The 17,220-nt window shown below is 51.8% G+C and overlaps 1 protein-coding gene across 5 annotated transcripts in view; it reads right to left on the reverse strand.

Annotated features, from left to right (window-relative positions):
• The window catches only part of LOC110504786 (slit homolog 3 protein), a 445,911-nt gene that overhangs the window by 142,194 nt on the left and 286,497 nt on the right, over positions 1–17,220 (reverse strand). For all 5 annotated transcript variants that reach the window (XM_036969806.1, XM_036969807.1, XM_036969808.1 and 2 more), the window contains 2 exons: positions 15,558–15,702; positions 34–105 (listed from right to left, as the gene is read on the reverse strand). In XM_036969806.1, the coding sequence (XP_036825701.1) occupies positions 34–105; positions 15,558–15,702 (217 nt within the window). The remainder of the gene's footprint in view (positions 1–33; positions 106–15,557; positions 15,703–17,220) is intronic.

A 17,220-nucleotide genomic window follows, 5' to 3' on the forward strand; every position in this document is an offset into this window, starting at 1 on the left:
CATCCTATTGAATTGAATATAAAACAGACTCACATCCTTTTGAGTTTCTTGTATGGAGAGAAGGCTCCAGCAGGGATGTTCTTGATCAGGTTCTGTTCCAGACGACTGATGGGGAGGTGGAAAGAGGGAGAGGAGGAGAGGGGGGAGGGGGGAGAGAAACATCAGGTTACTTAAATAAATAAATTCTCAATTATCCTGGTCTTTCAGATAAATATACAGTATGACTCTTAAGGGAGAAAGTGTTTGTCTGAGTGTCTGTTCATGTCCATGGCCTCCTCCTCCTCTTCCACCTCCTTCTCAAATCAAATGTTATTAGTCACATACACATATTTATCAGATGTTATTAGTCACATACACATATTTATCAGATGTTATTAGTCACATACACATATTTAGCAATGTTATTAGTCACATACACATATTTAGCAGATGCTATTGCAGGTGTAGCGAAATGCTTGCGGTCCTAGCTCCAACAGTGCAGTAGTATCTAACAATTAACAACAATACACACATCAAAAAGTAAAATAATGGAATTAGGAAATATATATACAGTTGAAGTCGAAAGTTTAAATACACCTTTGCCAAATGCATTTAAACTCAGTTTTTCACAATTCCTGACATTTAATCCTAGTAAAAATTCCCTGTCTTTGGTCAGTTAGGATCATCACTTTATTTTAAGAATGTGAAATGTCAGAATAATAGTAGAGAGAAAGATTTATTTCATCATTCATTTATTTCAACACATTCCCAGTGGGTCATAAGTTTACATACACTCAATTAGTATTTTTTAAATTTTTATTTTATTTATTTCACCTTTATTTAACCAGGTAGGCTAGTTGAGAACAAGTTCTCATTTGCAACTGCGACCTGGCCAAGATAAGGCATAGCAGTGTGAACAGACAACACAGAGTTACACATGGAGTAAACAATTAACAAGTCAATAATACAGTAGAAAAAAGGGGAGTCTATATACATTGTGTGCAAAAGGCATGAGAAGGTAGGCGAATAATTACAATTATGCAGATTAACACTGGAGTGATAAATGATCAGATGGTTATGTACAGGTTTAGATATTGGTGTGCAAAAGAGCAGAAAAATAAATAAATAAAAACAGTATGGGGAGGAGGTAGGTGAAAATGGGTGGGCTATTTACCAATAGACTATGTACAGCTGCAGCGATCGGTTAGCTGCTCAGATAGCTGATGTTTGAAGTTGGTGAGGGAGATAAAAGTCTCCAACTTCAGCGATTTTTGCAATTCGTTCCAGTCACAGGCAGCAGAGAACTGGAACGAAAGGCGGCCAAATGAGGTGTTGGCTTTAGGGATGATCAGTGAGATACACCTGCTGGAGCGCGTGCTACGGATGGGTGTTGCCATCGTAACCAGTGAACTGAGATAAGGCGGAGCTTTACCTAGCATGGACTTGCAGATGACCTGGAGCCAGTGGGTCTGGCGACGAATATGTAGCGAGGGCCAGCCGACTAGAGCATACAAGTCACAGTGGTGGGTGGTATAAGGTGCTTTAGTGACAAAACGGATGGCACTGTGATAAACTGCATCCAGTTTGCTGAGTAGAGTGTTGGAAGCAATTTTGTAGATGACATCGCCGAAGTCGAGGATCGGTAGGATAGTCAGTTTTACTAGGGTAAGTTTGGCGGCGTGAGTGAAGGAGGCTTTGTTGCGGAATAGAAAGCCGACTCTTGATTTGATTTTCGATTGGAGATGTTTGATATGGGTCTGGAAGGAGAGTTTAGAGTCTAGCCAGACACCTAGGTACTTATAGATGTCCACATATTCAAGGTCGGAACCATCCAGGGTGGTGATGCTGGTCAGGCGTGCGGGTGCAGGCAGCGAACGGTTGAAAAGCATGCATTTGGTTTTACTAGCGTTTAAGAGCAGTTGGAGGCCACGGAAGGAGTGCTGTATGGCATTGAAGCTCGTTTGGAGGTTAGATAGCACAGTGTCCAAGGACGGGCCGGAAGTATATAGAATGATGTCGTCTGCGTAGAGGTGGATCAGGGAATCGCCCGCAGCATGAGAAACATCATTGATATATACAGAGAAAAGAGTCGGCCCGAGAATTGAACCCTGTGGCACCCCCATAGAGACTGCCAGAGGACCGGACAGCATGCCCTCCGATTTGACACACTGAACTCTGTCTGCAAAGTAATTGGTGAACCAGGCAAGGCAGTCATCCGAAAAACCGAGTATTTGGTAGCATTGCCTTTAAATTGTTTAACTTGGGTCAAACATTTCGGGTAGCCTTCCACAAGCTTCCCGCAATAAGTTGGGTGAATTTTTGCCACAACTTTGGAAGTATGCTTGGGGTCATTGTCCATTTGGAACACACATTTGCGATCAAGCTTTTCCTGACTGATGTCTTGAGATGTTGCTTCAATATATCCACATAATGTTCCTTCCTCAAGAAGCCATCTATTTTGTGAAGTGCAGCAGTCCCTCCTGCAGCAAAGCACCCAAACAACATGATGCTGCCACCCCCGTGCTTCACAGTTGGGATGGTGTTCTTTGGTTTGCAAGCCTCCCCCTTTTTCCTCCAAACATAACGATGGTGATTATGGCCAAACAGTTCTATTTTTGTTTAATCAGACAAGAGGACATTTCTCCAGAAAGTGTTTTACTGCGGATATAGATAATTTTGTACCTGTTTCCTCCAGCATCTTCACAATATCCTTTGCGGTTGTTCTGGGATTGACATGCACTTTTCGTACCAAAGCACATTCATCTCTAGGAGACAGAACGCGTCTCCTTCCTGAGCGGTATGATGGCTGCGTGGTCACATGGTGTTTATGCTTGCGTACTCTTGTTTGTACAGATAAATGTGGTACCTTCAGGCGTTTGGAAATTGCTCCCAAGGATGAACCAGCCTTGTGGAGGTCTACAATGATTTTTCTGAGGTCTTGGCTGATTTCTTTTGATTTTCCCATGAGGTCAAGTAAAGATGCATTGAGTTTGAAGGTAGGCATTGAAATACATCCACAGGTACACCTCCAATTGACGCAAATTATGTCAATTAGCCTATCAGAAGCTTCTAAAGCCATGACATATTTTCTGGAATTTTCAAAGCTGTTTAAAGGCACAGTCAACTCAGTGTATGTAAACTTCTGACCCACCGGAATTGTGATACAGTAAATTATTGTCACGTTGTTCGTAATAATGATGGTCGGACCAAGGCGCAGATTGAATATGTCCGTAAACACACACATTATTAAATACAGTAGAATAGAATACAGTATCTACATATGAGATGAGTAAAGCAGTACGTACACATCATTAAATACAGTAGAATAGAATACAGTATCTACATATGAGATGAGTAAAGCAGTACGTACACATCATTAAATACAGTAGAATAGAATACAGTATCTACATATGAGATGAGTAAAGCAGTACGTACACATTATGAAAGTGACTAGTGTTCCATTATTAAAGTAGCCAGTGATTCCATGTCAATGTACATGGGGCAGCAGCCTCTAAGGTGCAGGGTTGAGTAGCTGGGTGGTAGCCGGCTAGTGATGCCTATTGAACAGTCGGATGGCCTTGAGATAAAAACTATCTTTCAGGCTCTCGGTCCCAGCTTTGATGCACCTGAACTGATCTTGCCTTCTGGATGATAGCGGGGTGAACAGGCCGTGGCTCTGGTGGATGTTGTCCTTGATTATATTTTTTGCCTTCCTATGACATCGGTGCTGTAGGTGTCCTGGAGTTTTCTGAGGGTCTTAGGGGCAAGCCAAATTTCTTAAGCCTCCTGAGGTTGAAGAGGTGCTGATGCGCTTTCTTCACCACACTCTCTGTGTGGGTGGACCATTTCAGATCGTCAGGGATGTGTACGCCGAGGAACTTGAAGCTTCCACCTTCCCTACTGCGGTCCTGTCGATATGGATAGGATATGGATATGTGCTAGGGGCGATGTGGATAGCTCTTTTGTTTTGTTGAGGGAGAGGTTATTTTCCTGTTACCGCTCCCCCAGGGCCCTCACCTCCTCCCTATAGGCTGTCTCTTCATTGTTGGTAATCAGGCCTACTACTACCCTGCCACATACGTCATATGGCTCATACATATGTCTCATACATATGTCTGAGCCATTGTACTGAAGCTTTGCCTGTTTGATTGCCTTATGGAGGGAATAAGTACACTGTTTGTATTCAACCATATTTACAGTCATCTTGCCATGGTTAAATGTGGTGGTTTGCGCTTTTCGTTTTGCGCAAATGCTTCCATCTATCCACGGTTTCTGGTTTGGGTAGGTTTTAATAGTCACAGTGAGACCTGGCCCAGTGGGCGGTGTTGTCTGGGAGATGGAGGATGGAAGTGGGCTGCTGTGCTTTGTGTCTGTAGTGGTATCTGGGGAGGGTAGTGCAAGGCCACTCAGTACTTCAGCCACAGAGCTACTGGGCAAGGGTCACCCCCCGCCACGATATCTCCTAGTCCCACCCCTCTGTCCCCCGTGCCTGTCCCCTTCGCTACCTGCTGCAGCCCCCACTCCCCCGCCACGATATCTCCTAGTCCCTCAGTCCTCCTCTCTGCAGCCCCTCAGTCCTCCTCTCTACTCCCCCAAATCTCTCAATCCCACCCTCTGTCCCCCTACCTCACTACACCACCATCTATCTGGGTTTACTCTGCAGTAGGGTTGTGATGAAACCTGTATTGCAATATGTTATCCATGGCAAAAATGAAAACAGGAAGCAGACCAAACTGTTTGGTCCTTTAAAAACCTGCAGTAAGTAAAGTATTGTGTGAAATAGCTTGGAAAATAAATACGTGAGTCTGGATGACAACATAATGATGTTTGTTTCAAACATTAGAGCTGTTTTCCTAAAGAAGTGAAACCCTCATTGTGTTTTTGTTTCCTTGCCACGATATTAAAGGGTATCGCGATTCTGTTATTGTTCTGGCCCTTCTCTGGAGGCATGTGTGTGTCTGTTAATGGCTCCTAGTAAGGGAATGATGCTAAAGGAAGATAATGATTGCATATAAAGTGCATTCGAAAATTATTCATATCTCTTCCTTTTCCGCATTTTGTTACGTTACAGCCTTATTCTATAATGGATTAAATAAAATAATGTATTAATCAATCTACACACAATACCCCATAATGACAATGTGATAACAGGTTTTACATTTTTTAACCAACTGTTTTAAATATAAAAAACAGAAACACTTTATTTACATAATTATTCAGACCCTTTGCTATGAGTGTCACGTTCTGACCTCTATTTCTGTTTTGTATTTATTTAGTATGGTCAGGGCGTGAGTTGGGTGGGCAGTCTATGTTTGTTTTTCTATGTTTTGGGGCATTTCTATGTTTTCGGCCTAGTATGGTTCTCAATCAGAGGCAGGTGTCATTAGTTGTCTCTGATTGAGAATCATACTTAGGTAGCCTGGGTTTCACTGTGTGTTTGTGGGTGATTGTTCCTGTCACTGTGTTTGGTGTCACAGGATAGGACTGTTTTGCGTTTTCACATTTCTTGTTTTTGTTAGTTTGTTCATGTGTAGTGATTTAGTAAAACATGAATAACCACCACGCTGCGCTTTGGTCCGCTTCTCTTCCTCCTACAGACGAACGCCCTTACAGAATCACCCACCACAACAGGACCAAGCAGCGTGTCAACAGGCAGGAGCAGCAGGAGAAGCAACAGCGGCAGCAGGAGATACGTAGTAAGGAATTCTGGACATGGGAGGAAATCCTCGACGGGAGAGGACCCTGGGCTAAGCCAGGAGAATATTGCCGCCCCAAGGCCGAGCTGGAGGCAGCAAAAGCAGAGAGGCGGCATTCTGAGAAGCAAGCACGGCGGCGCGGACGGAAGCCCGAGAGTCAGCCCCCAAAATTTCTTGGGGGGGGGCACAGGGGGAGTGTGGCAGAGTCAGGAGTCAGACCTGAGCCAACTCCCCCCGTTTATCGTGAGGAGCCAAGGAGGAGCTCAGAACCAGAGCTGGTGTTGGAGGTGAGCGAAGCAGAGACTGTGAAGGAGTTAATGGGGAAATTGGAGGAGAGTGATATGAGGGACTTGCTGGTTTGGTGCATGAGGCACGACATTCGCCCGACGGAGCGTGTCAGGGATTTAATGGCACCGGGGTCAGCTCTCCATACGCATCCTGAGGTACGAGCGAGGGGTCTGGTGAAGACTGTGCCAGCCTCACGCACCAGGCCTCCTGTGCATCTCCCTAGCCTTGCACGTCCTGTGCCATCTCAGCACTACAGTGCTCCTAGCAGTGCTAACTGTGGCGGGCGTGGTGCTGGTCAGGCACCGTGTTATGCAGTTGTGCGCACGGTGTCCCCAGTACGCGTGCTTAGCCCGGTGCGCTACATCCCAGCTCCCCACATCTGCCGGGCTAGGGTGAAGATCCAGCCAGGGCGGTTGGTGCCAGCCCTGCTCTCAAGATCTCCAGTACGCCTTCACGGTCCGGTCTATCCGTCACCACCTCCACGCACCAGCCCTCCGGTGGCAGCCCCCCGTACCAGGCTGTCTCTCCGGCCCATCCTTACAGGGGCTTCCTCCTGTCCAGCGCTGCCGGAGTCTCCCGCCTGTCCGGCGCCTCTGCCGGAGTCTCCCGCCTGTCCGGCGCCTCTGCCGGAGTCTCCCGCCTGTCCGGCGCCTCTGCCGGAGTCTCCCGCCTGTCCGGCGCCTCTGCCGGAGTCTCCCGCCTGTCCGGCGCCTCTGCCGGAGTCTCCCGCCTGTCCGGCGCCTCTGCCGGAGTCTCCCGCCTGTCCGGCGCCTCTGCCGGAGTCTCCCGCCTGTCCGGCGCCTCTGCCGGAGCCTCCCGCCTGTCCGGCGCCGCTGCCGGAGCCTCCCGCCTGTCCGGCGCCGCTGCCGGAGCCTCCCGCCTGTCCGGCGCCGCTGCCGGAGCCTCCCGCCTGTCCGGCGCCGCTGCCGGAGCCTCCCGCCTGTCCGGCGCCGCTGCCGGAGCCTCCCGCCTGTCCGGCGCCGCTGCCGGAGTCTCCCGCCTCTCCGGCGCTACCAGGGCCTTCCTCTTCTCCAGCGTTGCCGGAGCTTCCCGTCTGCCCAGCGCCAGCTGAGCTTCCCGTCTGCCCAGCGCCAGCTGAGCTTCTCGTCTGCCCAGCGCCAGCTGAGCCTCCCGTCTGCCCAGCGCCAGCTGAGCCTCCCGTCTGCCCAGCGCCGCCAACGCCGCCCGTCTGCCCAGCGGCGCCAGCGCCGTCCGTCTGCCCAGCGCCGCCAGCGCCGTCCGTCTGCCCAGCGCCGCCAGCGCCGCCCGTCCGCCCAGCGCCGCCAGCGCCGCCCATCCGCCCAGCGCCGCCAGCGCCGCCCGTCTGCCAGGAGCCGCCAGTGCCGCCCGTCTGCCAGGAGCCGCCAGTGCCGCCCGTCTGCCAGGAGCCGCCAGTGCCGCCCGTCAGCCAGGGGCCGCCAGTGCCGCCAGTCAGCCAGGGGCCGCCAGTGCCGCCCGTCAGCCAGGGGCCGCCAGTGCCGCCCGTCAGCCAGGGGCCGCCAGTGCCGCCAGTCAGCCAGGGGCCGCCAGTGCCGCCAGTCAGCCAGGGGCCGCCAGTGCCGGCAGTCAGCCAGGGGCCGCCAGTGCCGCCAGTCAGCCAGGGGCCGCCAGTGCCGCCAGTCAGCCAGGGGCCGCCAGTGCCGCCAGTCAGCCAGGGGCCGCCAGTAAGCCAGGGGCCGCCAGTGCCGCCAGTCAGCCAGGGGCCGCCAGTAAGCCAGGGGCCGCCAGTGCCGTCAGTCAGCCAGGGGCCGCCCGAGCAGCTGCCCCTCTGTCCAGAGCAGCTGTCCCTCTGTCCCGAGCAGCTGTCCCTCTGTCCCGAGCAGCTGTCCCTCTGTCCCGAGCAGCTGCCCCTCTGTCCCGAGCAGCTGCCCCTCTGTCCCGAGCAGCTGCCCCTCTGTCCCGAGCAGCTATCGCCCCTCTGTCCCGAGCAGCTATCGCCCCTCTGTCCCGAGCAGCTATCGCCCCTCTGTCCCGAGCTGCTATCGCCCCTCTGTCCCGAGCAGTTGTCCCTCTGTCCCGAGCAGTTGTCCCTCTGTCCCGAGCAGCTGCTTCACCTCTGTCCCGAGCTGCCCCTCTGTCCCGAGCAGCCCCTCTGTCCAGTGGGGTCATTGAGAGGGGTGGCCATGGTGAGTAAGCCAGGGAGGCGGACAATAAGGCGGACTAAGACAATGGTGAAGTGGGGGCCGCGTCCCGCGCCAGAGCCGCCACCGCGGACAGACGCCCACCCATACCCTCCCCTATAGGTCAAGGTTTTGCGGCCGGAGTCCGCACCTTTGGGGGGGGGGTACTGTCACGTTCTGACCTCTATTTCTGTTTTGTATTTATTTAGTATGGTCAGGGCGTGAGTTGGGTGGGCAGTCTATGTTTGTTTTTCTATGTTTTGGGGCATTTCTATGTTTTCGGCCTAGTATGGTTCTCAATCAGAGGCAGGTGTCATTAGTTGTCTCTGATTGAGAATCATACTTAGGTAGCCTGGGTTTCACTGTGTGTTTGTGGGTGATTGTTCCTGTCACTGTGTTTGGTGTCACAGGATAGGACTGTTTTGCGTTTTCACATTTCTTGTTTTTGTTAGTTTGTTCATGTGTAGTGATTTAGTAAAACATGAATAACCACCACGCTGCGCTTTGGTCCGCTTCTCTTCCTCCTACAGACGAACGCCCTTACAATGAGACTCAACATTTTGCTCAGGTGCATCCTGTTTCCATTGATCATCCTTGAGATGTTTCTACAACATGATTGTAGTCCACTTGTGGTAAATTCAATTGACTGGACATGATTTGGAAAGGCACACACCTGGCACACACAGTGCATGTCAGAGCAAAAACCAAGCCATGAGGTTGAAGGAATTGTCTATAGAGCTCCGAAACAGGATTGTGTCGAGGCACAGATCTGGGAAGTGTGCCAAAAAATTTCTGCAGCATTGAAGGTCCCCAATAACACAGTGGCCTTCATCATTCTTAAATGGAAGTTTAGAACCACCATGACTCTTCCTAGTGCTGGTCGTCCGGCCAAACTGAGCAATCGGAGGAGAAGGGCCTTGGTCAGGGCCAAGAACTCGAGTTCCTCTGTGGAGATGGGAGAAACTTCCAGAAGGACAACCATCTCTCCAGCACTCCACCAATCAGGCCTTTATGGTAGACTGGCCAGACGGAAGCCACTCCTCAGTAAAAGGCACATGACAGCGCAGTTAGAGTTTGCCAAATGGCCCCTAAAGGACTCAGACCATGAGAAACAAGATTCTCTGGTCTGATGAAACCAATATTGAACTCTTTGGCCTGAATGCCAAGCGTCACGTCTGGAGGAAACCGGGCAACATCCCTACGGTGAAGCATGGTGGTAGCAGCATCATGCTGTGGGGATGTTTTTTAGCGGCAAGGACTGGGAGACAAGTCAGGATCGAGGGAAAGATGAACGGAGCAAAGTACAGAGAGACCCTTGATGAAAACCTGTTCCAGAATGCTCAGGACCTCAGACTGGGGCGAAGGTTCACCTTCCAACAGGATAACGACCCTAAGCACATAGCCAAGAAAACGCAGGAGTGGCTTCGTGACAAGTCTCTGAATGTCCTTGAGCGGCCCAGCCAGAGCCCGGACTTGAACCCGAATGAACATCTCTGGGGAGAATTGAAAATAGCTGTGCATTGACACTCCCCATCCAACCTGACAGAGCTTGACGGAGCGTGTCAGGGATTTAATGGCACCGGGGTCAGCTCTCCATACGCATCCTGAGGTACGAGCGAGGGGTCTGGTGAAGACTGTGCCAGCCTCACGCACCAGGCCTCCTGTGCATCTCCCTAGCCTTGCACGTCCTGTGCCATCTCAGCACTACAGTGCTCCTAGCAGTGCTAACTGTGGCGGGCGTGGTGCTGGTCAGGCACCGTGTTATGCAGTTGTGCGCACGGTGTCCCCAGTACGCGTGCTTAGCCCGGTGCGCTACATCCCAGCTCCCCACATCTGCCGGGCTAGGGTGAAGATCCAGCCAGGGCGGTTGGTGCCAGCCCTGCTCTCAAGATCTCCAGTACGCCTTCACGGTCCGGTCTATCCGTCACCACCTCCACGCACCAGCCCTCCGGTGGCAGCCCCCCGTACCAGGCTGTCTCTCCGGCCCATCCTTACAGGGGCTTCCTCCTGTCCAGCGCTGCCGGAGTCTCCCGCCTGTCCGGCGCCTCTGCCGGAGTCTCCCGCCTGTCCGGCGCCTCTGCCGGAGTCTCCCGCCTGTCCGGCGCCTCTGCCGGAGTCTCCCGCCTGTCCGGCGCCTCTGCCGGAGTCTCCTGCCTGTCCGGCGCCTCTGCCGGAGTCTCCCGCCTGTCCGGCGCCTCTGCCGGAGTCTCCCGCCTGTCCGGCGCCTCTGCCGGAGTCTCCCGCCTGTCCGGCGCCTCTGCCGGAGTCTCCCGCCTGTCCGGCGCCTCTGCCGGAGCCTCCCGCCTGTCCGGCGCCGCTGCCGGAGCCTCCCGCCTGTCCGGCGCCGCTGCCGGAGCCTCCCGCCTGTCCGGCGCCGCTGCCGGAGCCTCCCGCCTGTCCGGCGCCGCTGCCGGAGCCTCCCGCCTGTCCGGCGCCGCTGCCGGAGTCTCCCGCCTCTCCGGCGCTACCAGGGCCTTCCTCTTCTCCAGCGTTGCCGGAGCTTCCCGTCTGCCCAGCGCCAGCTGAGCTTCCCGTCTGCCCAGCGCCAGCTGAGCTTCTCGTCTGCCCAGCGCCAGCTGAGCTTCCCGTCTGCCCAGCGCCAGCTGAGCCTCCCGTCTGCCCAGCGCCGCCAACGCCGCCCGTCTGCCCAGCGGCGCCAGCGCCGTCCGTCTGCCTAGCGCCGCCAGCGCCGTCCGTCTGCCCAGCGCCGCCAGCGCCGCCCGTCCGCCCAGCGCCGCCAGTGCCGCCCATCCGCCCAGCGCCGCCAGCGCCGCCCGTCTGCCAGGAGCCGCCAGTGCCGCCCGTCTGCCAGGAGCCGCCAGTGCCGCCCGTCTGCCAGGAGCCGCCAGTGCCGCCCGTCAGCCAGGGGCCGCCAGTGCCGCCAGTCAGCCAGGGGCCGCCAGTGCCGCCCGTCAGCCAGGGGCCGCCAGTGCCGCCAGTCAGCCAGGGGCCGCCAGTGCCGCCCGTCAGCCAGGGGCCGCCAGTGCCGCCAGTCAGCCAGGGGCCGCCAGTGCCGCCAGTCAGCCAGGGGCCGCCAGTGCCGGCAGTCAGCCAGGGGCCGCCAGTGCCGCCAGTCAGCCAGGGGCCGCCAGTGCCGCCAGTCAGCCAGGGGCCGCCAGTGCCGCCAGTCAGCCAGGGGCCGCCAGTAAGCCAGGGGCCGCCAGTGCCGCCAGTCAGCCAGGGGCCGCCAGTAAGCCAGGGGCCGCCAGTGCCGTCAGTCAGCCAGGGGCCGCCCGAGCAGCTGCCCCTCTGTCCAGAGCAGCTGTCCCTCTGTCCCGAGCAGCTGTCCCTCTGTCCCGAGCAGCTGTCCCTCTGTCCCGAGCAGCTGCCCCTCTGTCCCGAGCAGCTGCCCCTCTGTCCCGAGCAGCTGCCCCTCTGTCCCGAGCAGCTATCGCCCCTCTGTCCCGAGCAGCTATCGCCCCTCTGTCCCGAGCAGCTATCGCCCCTCTGTCCCGAGCTGCTATCGCCCCTCTGTCCCGAGCAGTTGTCCCTCTGTCCCGAGCAGTTGTCCCTCTGTCCCGAGCAGCTGCTTCACCTCTGTCCCGAGCTGCCCCTCTGTCCCGAGCAGCCCCTCTGTCCAGTGGGGTCATTGAGAGGGGTGGCCATGGTGAGTAAGCCAGGGAGGTGGACAATAAGGCGGACTAAGACAATGGTGAAGTGGGGGCCGCGTCCCGCGCCAGAGCCGCCACCGCGGACAGACGCCCACCCATACCCTCCCCTATAGGTCAAGGTTTTGCGGCCGGAGTCCGCACCTTTGGGGGGGGGTACTGTCACGTTCTGACCTCTATTTCTGTTTTGTATTTATTTAGTATGGTCAGGGCGTGAGTTGGGTGGGCAGTCTATGTTTGTTTTTCTATGTTTTGGGGCATTTCTATGTTTTCGGCCTAGTATGGTTCTCAATCAGAGGCAGGTGTCATTAGTTGTCTCTGATTGAGAATCATACTTAGGTAGCCTGGGTTTCACTGTGTGTTTGTGGGTGATTGTTCCTGTCACTGTGTTTGGTGTCACAGGATAGGACTGTTTTGCGTTTTCACATTTCTTGTTTTTGTTAGTTTGTTCATGTGTAGTGATTTAGTAAAACATGAATAACCACCACGCTGCGCTTTGGTCCGCTTCTCTTCCTCCTACAGACGAACGCCCTTACAATGAGACTCAACATTTTGCTCAGGTGCATCCTGTTTCCATTGATCATCCTTGAGATGTTTCTACAACATGATTGTAGTCCACTTGTGGTAAATTCAATTGACTGGACATGATTTGGAAAGGCACACACCTGGCACACACAGTGCATGTCAGAGCAAAAACCAAGCCATGAGGTTGAAGGAATTGTCTATAGAGCTCCGAAACAGGATTGTGTCGAGGCACAGATCTGGGAAGTGTGCCAAAAAATTTCTGCAGCATTGAAGGTCCCCAATAACACAGTGGCCTTCATCATTCTTCAATGGAAGTTTAGAACCACCATGACTCTTCCTAGTGCTGGTCGTCCGGCCAAACTGAGCAATCGGAGGAGAAGGGCCTTGGTCAGGGCCAAGAACTCGAGTTCCTCTGTGGAGATGGGAGAAACTTCCAGAAGGACAACCATCTCTCCAGCACTCCACCAATCAGGCCTTTATGGTAGACTGGCCAGACGGAAGCCACTCCTCAGTAAAAGGCACATGACAGCGCAGTTAGAGTTTGCCAAATGGCCCCTAAAGGACTCAGACCATGAGAAACAAGATTCTCTGGTCTGATGAAACCAATATTGAACTCTTTGGCCTGAATGCCAAGCGTCACGTCTGGAGGAAACCGGGCAACATCCCTACGGTGAAGCATGGTGGTAGCAGCATCATGCTGTGGGGATGTTTTTTAGCGGCAAGGACTGGGAGACAAGTCAGGATCGAGGGAAAGATGAACGGAGCAAAGTACAGAGAGACCCTTGATGAAAACCTGTTCCAGAATGCTCAGGACCTCAGACTGGGGCGAAGGTTCACCTTCCAACAGGATAACGACCCTAAGCACATAGCCAAGAAAACGCAGGAGTGGCTTCGTGACAAGTCTCTGAATGTCCTTGAGCGGCCCAGCCAGAGCCCGGACTTGAACCCGAATGAACATCTCTGGGGAGAATTGAAAATAGCTGTGCATTGACACTCCCCATCCAACCTGACAGAGCTTGAGAGGATCTGCAGAGAAGAATGGGAGAAACCTTCAAGCTTGTAGCTTCATAGAAGACTCAAGGCTGTCATCGCTGCCAAAGGTACTTCAACAAAGTACTGAGTAAAGGGTCTGAATAGCTATGCTAAATTACATTTTATTTTTTATGATTTTTTCAAAAAAACTGTTTTTGCTTCGTCATTCTGGGGTATTGTGTGTAGCTTGATGAGAGAGAAAAAACGATATCATGAATTTTTGAATAAGGCTGTAACGTAACTAAATGTGGAAAAAGTCAAGGGGTCTGAGTACTTTCCGAATGCACTGAGTATACAAAATATTTGACTGACCAGACTGACAGACTGACTAGGTGAAAGCTGTGATCCCTTGTTAAATCCACTTCAATCAGTGTACTGTAGATGAAGGAGAGGAGACAGGTTAAAGACGTTTCTTTATGCCTTGAGAAAATTGAGACATGGATTGTGTTTGTGTGCCAATGAGGGGGTGCATATTAAGATACAAGATTTAAGTGTCTTTGAATGGGGTATGGTAGTTGGTGCCAGGCGCACCTGTTTGTGTCGAGAATTGCAACGCTGTTTTTCACACTCAACAGTTTCCCGTGTGTTTTAAGAATGGTTCACCACCCAAAGGTTATCCAGCCAACTTGACACAACTGTGGGAAGCATTATAGTCAACATGGGTCAGCATCCCTGTGGAACGCTTTTGACACCTTGTAAATTCAATGCCCCAACGAATTGAGGCTGTTCTGAGGCCAAAGCGGGTACAACTCAATATTAGGAAGGTGTTCCTAATGTTTGGTATACTCAGTGTATATTTAGGAAGGAACAGGGAAAGCTTATACAGAGACGTATACAACACAGACTCTGCTCCAAGGGATCTATTTCCTCTGATTCCTAAACTACAGATTGAGTGGATGTTGTTTTGGCTGTCGTTCCTGAGCGGTAGGTGTAACAGTAATTCGAACCTGGCAGAGGAACGTGAAAACAATTCTTAGAGAAATGACTATCGGACCCCAGCAAAGTCCTGACAATACATCATTTCATTAGTGGTATATAATTTCTGGCTATAGAAAGCGCTGTAGTAATGTATCCTACCTTCCTTCCTTAACATTTCCATTTGTTATTCAAAGGTCATACACTATTGGCACAACAATAGCGGTGTAGAAACGGTACATATCAGAGCAATTACCCACCTGTCCTTTAGCGCAAACAAGAGCAGGAGCGATCGATATGTATATCAAATATCCTGACTGAGAAGATATGGACGCGCTCCAAAGTAGAGCGGAAATCCAATCAGCCTGGGGTACGAGGCAGCAGACAAACACGCCGCACAGCCACACACACACACACACACACACACACACACACACACGCACAAAAACACACACACACACACACACACACACACACACACACACACACACACACGCACAAATACACACATCCCCCCCAAACAAGGGTGGTAGGGTCCTAGAAAAGCTGCACCTTATCTCAGTAAGTCAAGCCACTAACAAGGCCCCATGGGGTGCAGAGAAATGTCTGAGCCACCTAGCTGAGACTGATCTCTGAGATGGGGCAGGCAGAGAAACCGCAGATCCATAGGTGAGGAGTCCACCTGTGTGTCAGTCAGCCACTCAGCCAGTCAGTCAGCCAGACAATCAGTCAGTTAGCCAGCCAGCCAGTCAATCAGTCAGTTAGCCATTGAGCCAGTCAGACAGCCAGTCAGTCAGTAAGTCAGCCAGTCAGCCAGCCAGTCAGTTAGCCAGTCAGTTAGTCAGTTAGCCAGTCAGCCAGCCAGCCAGCCAGCTAGTCAGTTAGCCAGTCAGTCAGCCAGCAAGTCAGTAAGTCAGCCAGCCAGTCAGTTAGTCAGTTAGCCAGTCAGTCAGCCAGCCAGCCAGCCAGCCAGCCAGCCAGCTAGTCAGTTAGCCAGTCAGTCAGCCAGCCAGCCAGCCAGCCAGCCAGCCAGCCAGCTAGTCAGTTAGCCAGTCAGTCAGCCAGCCAGCCAGCAGCCCAGGGGATAGGAGATGATGTTTATGTCTCAGTACAGAGTAGAGACAGACACCAGGCACCTGGACCAGCAGTAATGAGCCTGTTAACTGATGGAGCTAATGGGGTTTGTTCCATTACAGGAGCAGGTAGGTAATAAACACACAGGACGGTTTGTACAAAAACAAAAAGACCCATGTGTTTTGTACAAAAACAGGATGTTTCCGTATGAATGTTCTGAAAATGTTCTGAGTGTACCAATAATGAAGACAACGGGTGATATACATGAATAAAAGTAGTGATTGTTAAAAAGCATTGTGGAGTAAAGTTAGTCTACTTACATCTCTACGATGCCCTCTGGTAGGTTGGCAGGGATCTCCGTCAGGCCCTTGCGGCGACAATCCACAATGTTGTTGTTGCAGGTGCAAGAGGCCGGACACACTGATGCTTGGGGAATACAGGTATGAGGCTTCACCTGAGCTGGGCCTGAGAAAGAGAGAGAGGGTGATAGAGAGAAAGAGGAAGACAGGGAGATCAAGAGAGAGAGAGAGCAAGAGAGGGTGATAAGAGGAAGAGAGAGAGAGAGAGAGAGAGGGCGATAGAGAGGGAGAGAGAAAGAGGGAGAGCGAGAGAGACAGAGAGGGAGCGAGAGACAGAGAGAGAGAGAGCGAGAGGGTGAGAGAGAGCGAGAGAGGGAGAGAGAGAGAGACAGAGAGGGAGAGACAGAGAGAGAGAGAGAGAGAGAGAGAGAGAAGGAGCAAGAGAGAGAGAGAGGGAACGAGATAGAGAGAGGGAGAGCGTGAGGGTGAGAGAGAGCGAGAGAGGGAGAGAGAGAGACAGAGGGGGGGAGAGAGAGAGAGAGAGAGAGAGAGGGAACGAGAGAGAGAGGGAGCTTTTTTTACCTTTTTTTTTACCAGCACGGGGGCTCTCTCTACTCTCTCTCAAATGTATATTTAAGGGGCTTTATTGTCATGGGAAACATATGTTTACATTGCCAACGGAAGTGAAATAGATAATAAACTAAAGTTAAATAAACAATCAAAATTAACAGTAAACATGACACTCACAAAAGTTCCAAAAGAATAGAGACATTTCAAATGCCATATTATGTCTATATACAGTGTTGTAATGATGTGCAAATAGTTAAAGTACAAAAAGGAAACTAAAACATAAATATAGGTTGTATTTACAATGGTGTTTGTTCTTCACTGGTTGCCCTTTTCTTGTGGCAACAGGTCACAAATCTTACTGCTGTGATGACACACTGTGGTATTTCACTCAGTAGAAATGGGAGTTTATCAAAATTGGATTCGTTTTTGAATTCTTTGTGGGTCTGTGTAATCTGTGGGAAATATGTGTCTCTAATGTGGTCATACATTTGGCAGGAGGTTAGGAAGTGCAGCTCAGTTTCCACCTCGTTTTGTGGGCAGTGTGCACATAGACAGTCTTCTCTTGAGAGCCAGGTCTGCCTACGGCAGCCTTTCTCAATAGCAAGAGTCTGTACACTCAAAGATTTCCTTAATGTTGGGTCAGTCACAGTGATCAGGTATTCTGCCACAGAGTACTCTCTTTTTGGGGCCAAATAGCATTCTAGTTTGTTCTGTTTTTATTTGTAATGTGTCAAGTAATTATCTTTTAGTTTTCTCATGATTTGGTTGGGTCTAATTGTGTTGCTGTCCTGGGGCTCTGTGGGGTCTGTTTGTGTTTGTGAGCAGAGCCCCAGGACCAGCTTTGCTTAGGGACTCTTCTCCAGGTTCATCTCTCTGTAGGTGATGGCTTTGTTATGGAAGGTTTGGGAATTGCTTCCTTTTAGGTGGTTGTAGAATTTAACGTCTCTTTTCTGGATTTTGATCATTAGCGCGTATACCCAATAATTCTGCTCTGCATGCATTATTTGGTGTTTTATGTTGTACACTCACAAAAGTTCCACAAGAATAGAGACCTTTTCAATGTTATGTTATGGCTATATACAGCATTGTAACAATGTGCAAATATTTAAAGTAC

This window comes from Oncorhynchus mykiss, chromosome 31, assembly GCF_013265735.2.
Source record: "Oncorhynchus mykiss isolate Arlee chromosome 31, USDA_OmykA_1.1, whole genome shotgun sequence".
In the NCBI taxonomy this organism is placed as follows: domain Eukaryota; kingdom Metazoa; phylum Chordata; class Actinopteri; order Salmoniformes; family Salmonidae; genus Oncorhynchus; species Oncorhynchus mykiss.